The following is a 15,017-nucleotide window of genomic DNA, read 5'->3' on the forward strand; positions in this document are numbered from 1 at the left end:
CCCTCGACAGGGCAGAGAAGTTCGACTGCGCAGGAGCGTGATGCCAGGGAGGCAGGTTGGATGGTGAACCTTGGTGGACAGCCATTTTCAGATCTCTCCAGAGATGATCAATTGGGTTTAGGTCAGGGCCACTGTATGAAACCACATTTATTTTAGCTTTGTTATATTTATTTTCCCCTTCAAAATGATTTGTTTCTCAATGGATTTGTACAGATTATGGGTGACATTAAAGGAGGAAAAAGTTTTAAAATGATTTTTCTTAGTATGATTTATTTTACATGATAAAAACCAGGCATTTTAAAAGGGGATTGAAGACTTGTAATATCCTCTGTATGTATTACGTAGGGAATTTTGAATGCTGGTTGGTGTTTAATGGATCATCAAGGAAAAGAATACTATTCCTTCCACTAGGTAATAGAATCTATAACACTGTGCAATAGTTGCTGGTTGACTAATGTGCGGATGCTATCATGGTCTGAATGGATGCATATAAAGAAGTGGTCTTGAAAGAAACAACATAATAATGACAAATGCAAATGTCGCCAATGATAATATGTTATATTATAATATTATCCTTTACTTTCTTCTTCAGAAGGAGATGACATCACGAATGTGCCAGTGACGTGAGGTGACCAAGAAGGAAAGGCAAATCAGACGACCTCGTGTATTGTCCGATTAACACTGGGCAGATATTAACGTGTGTAGAGCGTGGTTGTGCCTCCATCTCCTACTATCCAGACTTCAACAATGCTGCTAATCAAGTCCTGAAGTTGATGTAACTGGAAATGAAGCTAAACGTGTCCTATTGAATGAATACAGTACATTAACACATATTCATATATAAATCAGAATGACAAAGCTTTACAAAAACTCATATTCTTAAGCTAGATTTACAGATTCCAATTTCCTTCTTTGGATGTAGGCAAAAATGTGAAGACCAAGTTCTAAGTGGGACTAAACATAAAGATGCAATACATTGTCCTTGATACAAAATGGGCTTCTTCTAGTGAACAGCTATCTTACGATGGAATAGAGGGAATTCGCTAAATGCATTTTTATATACACATTAGAATCTAGCATTCCTGTACATGACATGTGCACATTGGTTCTAGAGGGGGAAATATATTTATATATTTGAGGCTGGGGTCCTGCTAGAATTGGATGGATCAGAAATATGTACAAATGGGAAATATTATTGCAGCAATAGCTGAAGGTGAATATTTCCATTTCATCTTCTGGGACTTCTACTGAACAGTGCACCAGCAGTGGAAAGCACGTAAAAGAAGTAGCTTAGTGTCTATCCTCAACAGAATATTTCATGATCTTTAAGAAACTGATTGAATATCACTGTTTAAAGTGACACCAAGTATTCTTCATTACTTGAATTTAGGTGCAGAAACAGTACATTCTACTTGATACAGGACTACCACTTAGAAGTCTGAGTAGACATCACCAGCACCACAGCAGTCTGCAGAGAACCAATGTATCTTGTAGTCACCCAGAACTTTTATAGGTGGTGTAGCCATTATCACTTAGATCTGGAAAATTGTTGCATAAAAATCCCTTTAAAAATGTCATACAAACCTTTTCCCTTGAAGTTCTTGGGAAAAGGGCCCTATTGCTTTGAATTATAATTGATGTCTTCTGAGATTGTCTGGAAAACCTTATGATGAGGTACCCTGATGCAGAAGAATCATGCCAGGGGTTTTGTCACTGAGAGCCTCACCTATCAACTTCTAGCTATAATTTTAGGTTTCAGTTAAAATCAATAAGTTTATATCACATCCATTGATTTCAGAAAGCACCCTAAAACTAAAGGGATTCTCCATACCTGACTCTGTGTATTATGACAGAAATGATGTGAGAACTATGTGACTGTCTGGTGGTTAGGAATCTGATGCCTGATAACCCAACATAAAAGGTGGTAGGTAAGCCTGAAATTCGGCCTGCCTTTCAGCTTTTATTGGATTTAGGAAAAGCAGCTTGTGAATGGTCATACAGCACCATGCTACATTAAGGAAACAGTGAAGGAGCTCAATAAATTAGGAAACAAGAAACATTGTGGTTATTTTGACAAAGATGACAATGCCAATTACATGGTTGAAATTTTTAACTTAAAGGGGTTGTCTATTACACAGACAACGCCTTCTCAATTGCTATATTGTCCCCTTATAAAATAATAACAGACTTTACTAACGTCAGGTGCCAGTGCTGTTCAAGAAATGACTGCACTTGTTCTCCTAGGGCTCGCGTGACATTATGTCATGTGAGCACTGCAGCCAACAGCGGCCACTTCACCCGCACTTCCTTCGCATATAAGTGATATGCAGAGGATGTCAGCAGCAGGAGCTCTCATTCCTTCTCATTTCCTTCCTTTTGAAAAGATAATCTACTTATATAGTGTGTTATAAGAGTTTATTATATAATCAAGGGGCAATTTTGGCAGCACAAAAAGCTTAGCCAAGCATACAGGTCACCATGTAACATGAAACACTACACAATTGGAAACATGCCAAACTACACTTTTAGATCAATTTAGCACAAATAATTTATAACGTAAACCGAAGAGACAACCAATGGTACAGTATGGTGCACTCAGTGTACCCATCTTGCTATGTGATTGGTTTCAGAATGATGGTATTCAAAACCATTCTAATCATCTAGAGTTTTCTGGAAAATTCAGACATCCATGAAACATGGTCAATGTATGGACTATTCTGCACGGACCGGCCGTGTGTCTCCTGACCATAACCCGAGAGCCTCATAGGCATATAGAAGGCTGTCATGTTTGGGACAGGAGACCCGCAGCCAGTCCATGCATCTTTATTTTACTTGGACCGTGATACACAGATGTCTGAGTTTGTTCATAAAAAGTGAGGTAATATGACCAAAGAGAATAATTGCTATGCATTTCTAGATATACTGAATCTATGTTGGTAACTGGTTTTTAATATAAATCAGAATAGCTTACTACTATATTTTATAGAATTAAACTTTTAGTTACTAAAAAGATTAAAAAAAAACACTCAGGGTACTTTTTAGATTAATTAATGAAATTTGCTTTATTGTTAGTGGGATGAAATAAAAGTTCCTTCTTAAAATCGAAATTACTCTTTTACCACCATGACACGTGAGATTATTGATTACCTTGATGTCTACTTTAGCTTAAACTAGTTGGAAAATTGAAATTAGATCCCACAGAGAAAAGTATTTAATTTTTTTTGCTATCTATGTCCAGTTTATATACGGTACTTGTTTCCTGTTTGTATTACTCATACCTCCTTCCTCAAAAGACACATTGAAACATGTACGTGAAAAAACGGTATCGGTGTCATCGGTGTTCTCCAGTGTGTCTGGGTGTCATCAGTGTTTTTCAGGTATGGATAATGTTAGAAATGCAATACAGACATCTGAAGGAGGCCTAAAGCACATTTGTTTAACGAAAAAAGTAATTTTGCTGAAAGTTTTTTGTATGTGACGGGCCCTATATTTATAGATTTGCCATGAGGATATATGTGAACTTTGGTTAGTTGTCCTAAAAACAACTATCAAAAAGGAGTTCTGTTTGCAGTATACATTTACCAAATTTAATTGGTTCAGAAAATCCAATTCCATTAAGCAAATAGAAAATGAAGAGGTTAATTTAGCAGTGTTCTTTTTAGAAGTTGTATCCATTCTTATCTAGACAGAGTGAAGAGCAAGAGTAAAGGCCTCTTTACATTTAGCGATGCACCAGCGATCCCGACCACGATACGACCCGGTCAGGATTGCTGGTGCATCGCTAAATGGTCGCTAGTGAGCTGCCACACAGGCAGATCTCACCAGCAATGCAGCAGCGGTCGACGGTCGCACTTACCTTTCAGACGCAGCGAGTGTGACTGTCTTCCGCCCGCGTCCATGGAGTCGCTCATCGGCGCCAGCAGGAAGCCGACGACGAGAAATGGACCAGGCCGATCTCACGCGATCAGCGATAGCCAGCAGGGGAGCCGGTCGGAGGTAAGTGTCACATGTAGCGAGATTGCTAGCAATATCGCTGCTGCGTCACAAAATCGGTGACGCTGTAGCGATATCGCTATGTGTAAAGCCCCCTTAAGGATCCAATTACACAGACCAACTGGCAGCACTAGACGACCACTTATCGATCGGCGGTCGTTTAAAAGCCGTTTACAAATGTAGATTGCAGGAAACGATGCGCACTGAATGATCTGTAATAGATTTATCAGTGTGAATAATCCGCCATTGTTTTCACCAATGCCAGACATGTTTGAACAAGGGTGATGCACCACCAAGAACAATGATTTTAAAGCCTGCTTAAAAATTATTCCACCCAATGAATAAGCATTTTGCTCGTTAATCAAGTGATTGGCAGCCTGTTTGCACTGCAAGATTATTATGAAATGGGCGTTCCTAGGAATGCCCATTCACACTCATTTTTCAGGATAACTGCACCCCATTTTTCGCTCTGGAGAATCCAATATGTCCATATTACATAGAGAGCCCATTAGGATAATTGAGCACTGTGCAGTGCAAAGTGACGCTTTCGAGTGCTGCTGTAGGAGAATTGACTGCTTACAGAACCTGACACATAAAACCTCTGCAAGCCTCCACATGAAATTGCAGGAATAAAGGCATATGAGCCATAATTCAATGATGTATATAAGTCTTTATACACACACTGAACACAATCGCCAGTGCCTTCTTTTATAAATGTGACCCGGTGTATGAATTGGGCTTCAATCTTTTCCATGCTGTTGCAGGCCAGGTAAATGTAATCTAATTTTCCTAATAGGGTAATCTAACCAATATGCAATATGATTGGCGCAGGATATTTATTTTTTTATAGTATCAGAATAATCTGAATAATTTTCTAAAATTATATTTGTAAGCCAAAATGTGCATTTTTCCGATCTGTAGGGAAATCTCATTTGAATCTCTCTGTTGGTGGCTATTATTTCTCCTCAATTACAGCGTAGTGCACATTTTTTTTTTTGTTATTTTAGCGTGAACATTGTAAATGATAGAAAGCAGCAGCCTCTCCATAATCATTAACAAGCCAAAACAATTTATAACAGCTCTTGTACACAGCACAACATAAACTCAATGCTAATCCATGCAAATTGCTCAGTACCTCTGCATTTATTAAAAGAAATCACTTCACCAATTTTACATGTAGTGACTTCCTACACTAATCCAATTTGGCATGGACAAAGCATGTCTGTGCTAAACCAAATGAAGATTAGTGGGCTAGGTAGGTTTTTTTTCTTTTTTCCTAATCTTTTGAAATAATAAAATGAAACTGTTATTTATTAACTTGATGCCATGTCACATTTTGGTAATTATTTTATCTGTAAGAACTTGCTGTAAATAATTCTTAGCCTGATAATTTTAAAGGCAAAATACAATTCAGTTTTTAATGAAATAATATATGTTAGGTCAAGCATTTTTGCATTACATTTCTTTAATTAGATGGTAGAAAATTTTTATGTACAAGCTGATTGTAGCGAAATTATTAGATTTAGACTGGATTCATGTGTCACGGTCCAAGCACGGACTGTGATTCAAAGACTGGCCACAAGTCTGCTGACCCGAACTCTGCAGCCTTATAGGCATATAAAGTCATGGCCAAAAGTGTTGGCACCCTTGAAATTGTTCTGGAAAATGAAGTATTTCTCCCATAAAATTATTGCAATTACACATGTTTATCTCCTTTGGGTGTACTGGACCAAAAAAGGCAAATTGGACATAATTTCAGGCACAACCCTAAAAAATAAAGAAATAGTCTGAGGACTTGAGAACCAGAATTGTTGAAAAATATCAACAATCTCAAGGTTACAAGTCCATCTCTAGAGATCTTGATGTTCCTTTGTCCACAGTGCACGACATAATCAAGAAATGTACAACCCAAGGCACTGTAGCTAATCTCCCGGCAGAGAAAAATTGATGAAGGGTTACAATACAGGATAGTCCAGATGGTGGATAAGCAGCCCCAATCAAGTTCCAAAGATATTCAAGTTGCCCTGCAGGTTCAAGGTGCATCAGTGTCAGTACAAACGATACATTGACATTTGAATGAAAAAAAAGCTATGTCAGAAGACCCAGGAAGATTCCATTGCTGACACAGAGACATAAAAAAGCTAGACTGCAGTTAGTCAAAATGTCTTTGAGTAAGCTAACATCCTTTTGGGAAATCTTTTTGTGGACAGATGAGACCTAGATGGAGTTTTGTTTTAAAGCATATCATTCTACTGTTTACTGAAAACAAAATGAGGCCAACAAAGAAAAAAACCCAGTACCTACAGTGAAATATGGTGGAGGTTCAAGGATGTTTTGGGGTTGTTTTCCTGCCTCTGGCACTGGGTGCCTTGACTGTGTGCAGGGCATCATGAAATCTTAAGATTATGAAAGGATTTTGGTCTCAAAGTAGTTCCCAGTGTCAGACAGCTGGGCTTGCATCATAGGTCATGGGTCTTCCAGCAGGACAACGAACCCAAACATACTTCAAGAAGCACCAAGAAATGGATTGAAACAAACTGCTGGAGAGTTCTGAAGTAGCCAGCAATTGGTCTGGATCTAAATTCCAAAACTGCTGTTGGGAGATGGCACCTTTCAAATATGAGAGACCTGAAGCAGTTTGCAAAAGAAGAGTGGTCCAAACTCCAGTTGAGTGAGAGGTATAAGAAGCTTGTTTTTGAAGGAAGCGATTGCAGTTATTGATTCTAAAGGATGTGCAACCAAATATTAAATTGAGCGTGCAAACAATTTTGTTCAGTCCGTTTTTGGGGTTTTGTGTGAAATTATGTCCAATTTGCCTTTTGTTATCTTGTTTTTTTCTGTATTGTTCCAATACACACAAAGGAAATAAACATGTGTATTACATAATAATAATATACATGTAATTGAAATAATTTTCTAGGAGAAATACTTATTTTCTGGAACAATTTCAAGGGTGCCAACACTTTTTGGCATAACTATATGACCTTGCTGAGCTCGGGCAGGAGACCTGAAGCTAAGGTGGACCATGACACATTGTGTGAATCCGACCTAAGGCCTCATTCAGAAGGCAGTGATTTTTCTGTTAGTCAAAACAACAGTCTGATTTTCAGCAGTATTAGTAATTTTCTTGTATGAAAAAAAAATAAATGCAAACCTTTTCCTATCCATTGCAATGTTAAAAAGGCAGTGCACACATGTTGCACACAAATGACATACATGTGCTATCCCTGATTTTCATGGAAGTATAGATGTGCATGAATGATTTTGATCTATGAATCAGATCAAAAATGGACGTGTGGTTTTTTTTTTGCAGATGACACGGTTTGCAAAAAAAAATAGACATGTGAACAGCCACATACATTAGAATTGGGTACATGTTCTATCAGTAAAAATATGGATAGAACACAAACATGAAAAACAAACTTTTGAATGAGGCCTACTAAGAATTTCTGACTAATGATTCACATGATAAAGATGAGGTAAAAAGATTTATAACCAATAAAATAAATTAATAAAATATGTGAACTCAAGTGTTTGTGCTTGTCTGGTGTTTTAAAAGATGCTATCGATATGACTTTGGTTTAACACAAAATATAGAAAAGCCTAAAATGCTGCGAGGGGAAATTCCATGGACATGGGCTATTTATGATATAGGTAAAAGTATATGAACACTTTGTCTATTAGGCAGGGGCATTGCTAGCTTCAAAGATACCGTGCTCCAGCCCTGAATGTTTCCCTCAAAGCCCTAGGTCTCCTGTGACTGGCGCATTGATCTGTGTTGGTGTCAACTTGACCACATTTCAATTCAATTCCGTCGTAAATACATAAGCTCTCTGCCCTATCACTGTCCATCTCAAGCCTGCGGCTTTTGAGACATCAGCGTACACAGGCAGGTAGCGCAATGACATCATTGCATCACGCCGCTTTGCAAATCCGGCCTACACAAGGTGATGGAGGCTGCAGTGCTGGGAATAAGAACTACGTGACTATGATCTTTATAATTTTTTTATATTAACCAGTTGTAAGGAGCCATCATAATATATATGAGGGGCTGTGAGGCCATCCTACTATAGATAAGGGACTGTGGTTCCATCATACTATATATAGGGCAATGGGGTCATTATACTATAGATAAGAGGCTGTGGTTCCATCATACTATATATAGGGCAGTGGATATAGATAATGGACTGTGGTGTCTTCATCTATATATATATAAAGCTGAGTGTGTGTGTCTGTGTGTATCAAGCTCCACCCACAGCACTCCCACTCCACATAGCCCCACCCACTGGTGAATGGAGAGCGAGATTTCAGAGGGAAAGTGCGGGACGCGGGCGGAGAGCGGTGCTGTGAAGGAGAGCAGAGCTGTAGAGAGAGAGTGGGACATGGGTGGAGAGCTAGGCTGCTGAGGGAGAAAGCGACACGGGCCTGCAGAGGGAGAGAGTGGGATGGCGAGTGTAGAGCGGGGCTGTGGAGGGAGAGAGCGGGACGGCCAGTGGAGACGGGATGCTGAGCGAGAGAGCGGGGCTGTGGAGGGAATATGCAGGACTGATTGGAGAGTGGGGTTGTGGAAGAAGAGCGTGACGGTGGTTGAGAGCTGTGCTGCGGAGGGAGACAATAGGGCTGTGGAGCGAAAGCGGGGCTGCTGAGGGAGAGAGCAGGACAGCCAGTGGAGACAGAGGCTGCGGAGGGAGAGAGTGGGATGGCAGTTAGTTACTATGCCCGGGCAATGCCGGGCTCTACAGCTAGTACTATATATACAGCAGTGGGGCCACCATGCTATAGATAAGGGGCTGTGGGGCCATCATATCATAGATAAGGAGCTGTAGTGCCATCACACTATGTAAGTGGCAGTGGGGCCATCGTACTATACATACGGGGCTCTGGTATCATACTATATACGTGGGGCCATCATACTATCATGACTGTTGTCCCTGTCCCTAATGCTAGGGGGCGCCCTAGCTTGCCCTGCTCTCCAGATTACCTCTGATGGTGAAGATGCCAGGGCCACGTACCTTGCCTTAGCTCCTGGATCCACCCTCAGTCTGTAGCCTTCCCCAGCCAGGGAAGAGGGGAGTAGTAGTATACTGTAGTACACCAACCAGAATAACAAGGTAATACGAACAGTGGTATCTAAAAATACCAAACATACAAATATACTCGCACGTATGATATAGGAGGATGATATAGGTGCATCAGGGAGTGGAGGATGGGATTGAACCAAAGTAGGAGAAGAAAGGGAATTATCACACACTGAAAATCTAGCAACAGTCACAGATAAATCCACCAAAAGCCTTTCTCTAATAATAACCACTAACAACCTCCAGCCATGCCAGTATAAGCTAACTCTGACAAAGAGTGCTAGCTAGGACCCAGATTATATAGTAGGTGGGTGTCGCTAACAGTACATAGCTGAGAGCCTAAATGCTCCAGGAGCTCTCAACAGAACAGATTAACCCCTGCACTTCCAAGAGAAATTTACACTTTAATATGGTGAACTGCTTCTATCCACTGCAGGTGTAGGAGAAATCAGAAGCTGCGGTCTTCTGGCTGTGTCAAGGTAAACCTGTGACACATACTATACATAAAGGGATGTGGGTCCATAATACTATACATAAGGGGATGTTTCAGATCACCAAACTAATTTAAATATTAGACAAAGAAAACACAAAATGCAGTTTTTTAATGAAGGTCTTTATTATTAAGGGAAAAAGAAATCCAAACTTACAGGCCCTTGTGTGAAAAAGTGATTGCCCCCACTCCACTCTTACGTTATGTTAGGTGCAGCAAAGAAGACCCAAGACAACATACTCAGAAGGCAGGTAAGAAAATATCTAAAACAATCCACAGGGAGGAGATTGGAGCAAAACAAAATCCTCTAAACTGCATGCTCACAAACGCCAGGAGCCTGACAAACAAGATGGAAGAACTAGAAGCAGAAATATCTACAGGTAACTATGACATAGTGGAAATAACCGAGACATGGTTAGATGAAAGCTATGACAGGGCAGTTAACTTACAGGGTTACAGTCTGTTTAGAAAGGATCATAAAAATCGGAGACGAGGATGAAATTGTCTTTATGTAAAGTCTTGTCTAAGGTCCACTTTAAGGGAGGATATTAGCGAAGCGAATGAGGATGTCGAGTCCATATGGGTCAAAATACATGGAGGGAAACAGTAAAAAAATTCTCATTGGGGTCTGTTACAAACGCCAAATATAACAGAAATCATGGAACGTCTACTACTAAGGCAGATAGATGAAGCTGCAACCCATAATGAGGTCCTTGTTATGGGGGATTTTAATTACCCGGATATTAACAGGGAAACAGAGACCTGCGAAACCCATAAAGGCAACAGGTTTCTGCTAATAACCAAGAAAAATTATCTTTCAGAATTGGTGCAGAATCCAACCAGAGGAGCAGCACTTTTAGACCTAATACTATCTAATAGACATGACAGAATAACAAATCTGCAGGTTGTCGGCCATCTAGGAAATAGCGACCACGATATTGTACAGTTTCACTTGTCTTTCGCTAAGGGCACATGTCAGGGAGTCACAAAAATACTGAACTTTAGGAAGGCAAAGTTTGACCAGCTTAGGCCTCTTTCACACATCAGGTTTTCGCCGTCAGGCGCGATCCGGCGCTTTTGACAGAAACCGGATCCGGCGAAATGCAATGCCGGATCCGGTTTCCCCCCCATTGACTTGCATTTGCGCCGGATCGCGCCGGATGGCCATGCGTTTCATCCGGTTTTCGCCGGATCCGGCAATGTGTCGCAATGTGTCGCGATCCGGCGTCTGGAAAAAACGTCTACTGTAACGTTTTTTGTCTCCGGCGAAAAAGCCGGACACGCCGGATCCGGCGCGTCCGGCTTTTTCACACAATGAAAGCCTATGAGCGCCGCAATGCGCCGGATCCGGTTTTTTGGTCTGAGCATGCTCAGTAGCTCTGCCCACAAGACATATATAAAAGCAAGACAGTGGGACCCACAGCCACACCCAACATGCCACCCAAGACAGCAACCAGGCGCAGGAGAAGGCAGGAGACATCTGCAGCAGCACCATCAGCACCACCCCAATTGGAGCAGCATGCTGAACAACGGGAGGGGAGTCCAGCAGCAGATGAGAGACGGTAATTATCAAATCACCCATTCCTCCAAACTAGGGCTATTGAATATCAAGATATTCATTGGCCCTTTGTTTCTCTTTATTCAACAGCTGCCCAATAGATGCAGCAGCAGCAATGGCAGCAGCTGGAACACTACCCACAGGCATGGAGTGTGGCCACCAGGAAGACAGCACATCATCTTCTGGGAGCCCTCCCTCGCATCGTCAGCGTTTGACGGTAAGTTTTTATTTCCAAAATCCATCTTCTCTGTAATATATGTCTATTCATGGCCTTTTATTTCAAAACAGGAATCACAAGATGAAGAGGAGCTCCCAGAAGAAGAAGGAAGGGGTGGACAGACACCTGGAGTGGGCTCACAATTGGTAAGTTTTTTGCATCAAACGCAGAAACACAACATCACACTACACACAACACATAGAAAACAATGTTCTGCAGACCACACACAGCAAACAAATGCCTACATCCAAAGACATAACTTTTTTTGTTTTCTTCTCTAGTCTTCCCAATCTGGTGCTTGGCCAAGAGGTGCTCGCAGTGCCTCCCAGGGTCGTCGGCGACAGCAACGCGGCGGTCACCAGCGTGTAAGTATAAATATTTTTGCTTTGTTTTTTTGCACTTTTTATTTCATTTCTTTTGTGGAGGCTAATTATGTTATTTTTGTCTTTTTCTTTAACAGCCTTCACAGCGTGCTCCCGACTCTGACGTTGAGGATGGAGGGATTGATGTGGACCGCCTCATCGATCTCGTCAGAGAAAGGGAGCCGCTCTGGAATATGGCTGACCGCCGCCACGCTGACCTGATCGTTACCCAACGACTCTGGGAGGAAATCTGTTCGCTCCTTGTGGGCCGCTGGGAGGACCTCGATGTTCGGGCCCAGATTACAGAGCGTAAGTATATACAGTACCGGTTGCTTGATTTAAACCAGTGTTTCCCGAACTCCAGTCCTCGTGGTCCCCACGGATCATGTGTTCAGGATTTCTATTTACTATGGAAATCCTGAAAACATGACCCCTGGGGACCATGAGGACTGGAGTTTGGGAAACACTGATGTTGTATACTAACCACTCCTTTCTCGTTTCAGGGAACAGAATTGTGAATCGGTGGCGGTCTGTGAGAGATCGTTTCAAGAAGGAGTTCAATAAAGAGATGCGGGCCGCGAGTGGATCTGGAGGACGCAGGAGCAAGTACAAGTACGCAGAAGCCCTGTCGTTCCTCCGGGAAACAATGGTCACCAGAAGGTAAATATTACACACCACATGTGAAAAAAAATGTTAGATGTAAATTTTTTTTTCAGCCAGGGCCATACCATGTCAGTATTTTAATTGTTTTTTTTTTCTCTTTATTCCACAGCACGGTGAGCAGCACTCGGGAGCCGGCACGATTGGACCCTTCTGAGGCGATCCCTGAGGAGACCGGCACCGAGGGACACTTCGACCGCCCCGGTACATCTGCACCTTCCCAGCCTTCCAACACATTCGACCCATCTGTCCCATCCACCAGCACAGGAGCATCGTGGCCGCCTACATTACATGAAGCTGCTGGTGAGGAGATCGCTTTCCCTTTACCCCACCCTTCTGCCCCTGCCACCTCTAGTACACCTGCGGGTACTGGGCGGCAGCGGCAGAGGGGTCAGGAAAAGACTTATGCGCCAGAGTTCTTGCATCTGAATGCATCTTTCCAGAACTGTCTAAAAGTCTTGTCAGAGTAAATCTCCGCAGGCTATCAGCAGATCAACTCCAGCATTCTGGAGGTGAAGACACTTCTGCAAACCATGCATTCAGAAGCAAGATCTTCGCCAAACCACACCTTTTTCAGGTCTGTTGTGGAGCGCATGGAAACGCTCTCTCCTGCCCAGCAGATGCATGTAATGCATTCATGCCACGCTGCTCTCCAGCAAGTTACCTCCCAACCTCCTCCTCCTCCTCCCACCACAGTAGTTCCTCCACCTGCACCCCCTCCAGCCACTTTCCATCCTCCCCCTCCTATTACATCTACACCCCCTCCAGCCACTTACCATCCTCCCCCTCCTATTACATCTACACCCCCTCCAGCCACTTTCCATCCTCCCCCTCCTATTACATACCATCCACCTCCAGCCACTTTCCATCCTCCCCCTCCTATTACATACCATCCACCTCCCCAGCACCATCCACCTCCCCAGCACCATCCACCTCCCCAGCACCAGCCACCTCCCCAGCACCAGCAACCTCCCCAGCACCAGCAACCTCACCAGTACCAGCAACCTCCACAGTACCTGCAAACTCCCCAGTACCAGCAACCTCCCCAGTACCAGACATCTCCCCACTTCCAGCAACCTGCCCCGTACCAGACATCTCCCCACTTCCAGCAACCTGCCCCGTACCAGACATCTCCCCACTTCCAGCAACCTGCCCCGTACCAGACATCTCCCCACTTCCAGCAACCTGCCCCGTACCAAACTCCTTCCCCATACAACTTGCCATCAACATCATCTGCTTCTACAGTCCCTGCCCAACCCTCCACTCCACCACCCACCACCTCTTCTGCTTCCCACATGTCCACCCATTCTGTAGTTTTTTTCCACACCTTCACCTCTAACTGTTCCTTCCCCACCACGATCCCAGTCCTCTCTCCACACTCCCAGTGTCGAAGTGTCCCGCAGCCCCTACAGCAGTATTTCCACCACACACTACACAGAATTATAATGTGTGTATTTAAATAAAAATGACCAGTTTTATGGTTTCAGTTTTATAGTTTCAAATTTTTATTAAACATGTTTATTAAAATTTTAAAAAAGTTTACTAAAAAAAACATTTTTCAATAAAAGTTAAATTATTTTACACTGGTTGTCTGTCATTTCTTTCTGCGGCGAAAAAGGTTAAATACAGGGTATTTAAAAGGTGAAATGGTATTCAAAACTAGGTATATAACTGTGGGTAAATTTTAGCTTTTTGCCACAGTTGTGTTCCTGGTTGTGTTTGAAGCAAAGTATTTCACCTAAAAAGTTGTGTTTATTGTTGGTGATTTCCTAACAATGTACACAACTTTTGTTAAAAGGTGAAATACTTTGCATAGAACACAACCAGGTACACACCTGTGGCCTAAAGCTAAAAATAGAGACCATGACAAGATAGCCAACTTTGGTTGGCAAAGGTATATACTGTTGGTACAGAAGGTACACAAGTTTGGTTAGGGCACAAATCTTTCACACTCTGTCATCCTGCCAGTGTACTCTGCCTTGAGGTGACATAAAGTATAGTGCAAAATTGTCCCTCATTACTGAAACCGTCACAGAACTTCTAGTGGTAATGTCATGGTAATCTTGCAAGGTGGTTTCTTCAGAGGTGTCCTCAATGGAAATGGGTTCCTTGCATATAACAAAATTGTGGAGTACCACGCACGCTTTGATCACCTCGTCCACAGTTTCTGTCTTGAGGTTGATCGCAGTCAATAGGACCCGCCATTTGGCTGTCAGAATACCAAAGGTACATTCAACCATTCTTCTTGCTCTTGTGAGGCGGTAATTAAAAATGCGTTTTGGTCTTGTCAATCCTCTGCTAGAGTACGGTTTCAAAAGGTGTTCTGACAGCTGGAAGGCTTCATCCCCTACACAGACAAATGGCATAGGTGGACCAGATGTTTGCGGCAGCGGTCTAGGTGGTGGGAACTGGAAGGTGTTTCCATACAGTTTACGCCCCATGGCAGACAGTTTGAAAACTTGAGAGTCATTGGAGCGGCCATAGGCCCCAATATCAACTGCAATAAATTTGTATTCTGCGTCAGCGATGGCCATGAGGACAATTGAAAAATATTTCTTGTAATTGAAATATTCTGATCCAGATCCAGCTGGCTTTACAATGCGGATATGTTTCCCGTCCACAGCGCCCAAGCAGTTTGGAAACTGACATATCTGTTGAA

General features: G+C 42.5%; 1 protein-coding gene across 1 annotated transcript in view; it reads left to right on the top strand.

Moving 5' to 3' along the window:
• MOB3B (MOB kinase activator 3B) overlaps positions 1-7,523 on the top strand; it is a 122,349-nt gene extending 114,826 nt beyond the window's left edge. The window contains exon 4 of the mRNA XM_073543670.1: positions 593-7,523. Coding sequence (XP_073399771.1) covers positions 593-622 — 30 coding nt within the window. The 3' untranslated portion in view covers positions 623-7,523. The remainder of the gene's footprint in view (positions 1-592) is intronic.
• Positions 7,524-15,017: the final 7,494 nt, after the last annotated feature.

Source organism: Dendrobates tinctorius, unplaced genomic scaffold, assembly GCF_039654945.1.
Source record: "Dendrobates tinctorius isolate UK_male_01 unplaced genomic scaffold, ASM3965494v1 ptg000134l, whole genome shotgun sequence".
NCBI lineage: Eukaryota > Metazoa > Chordata > Amphibia > Anura > Dendrobatidae > Dendrobates > Dendrobates tinctorius.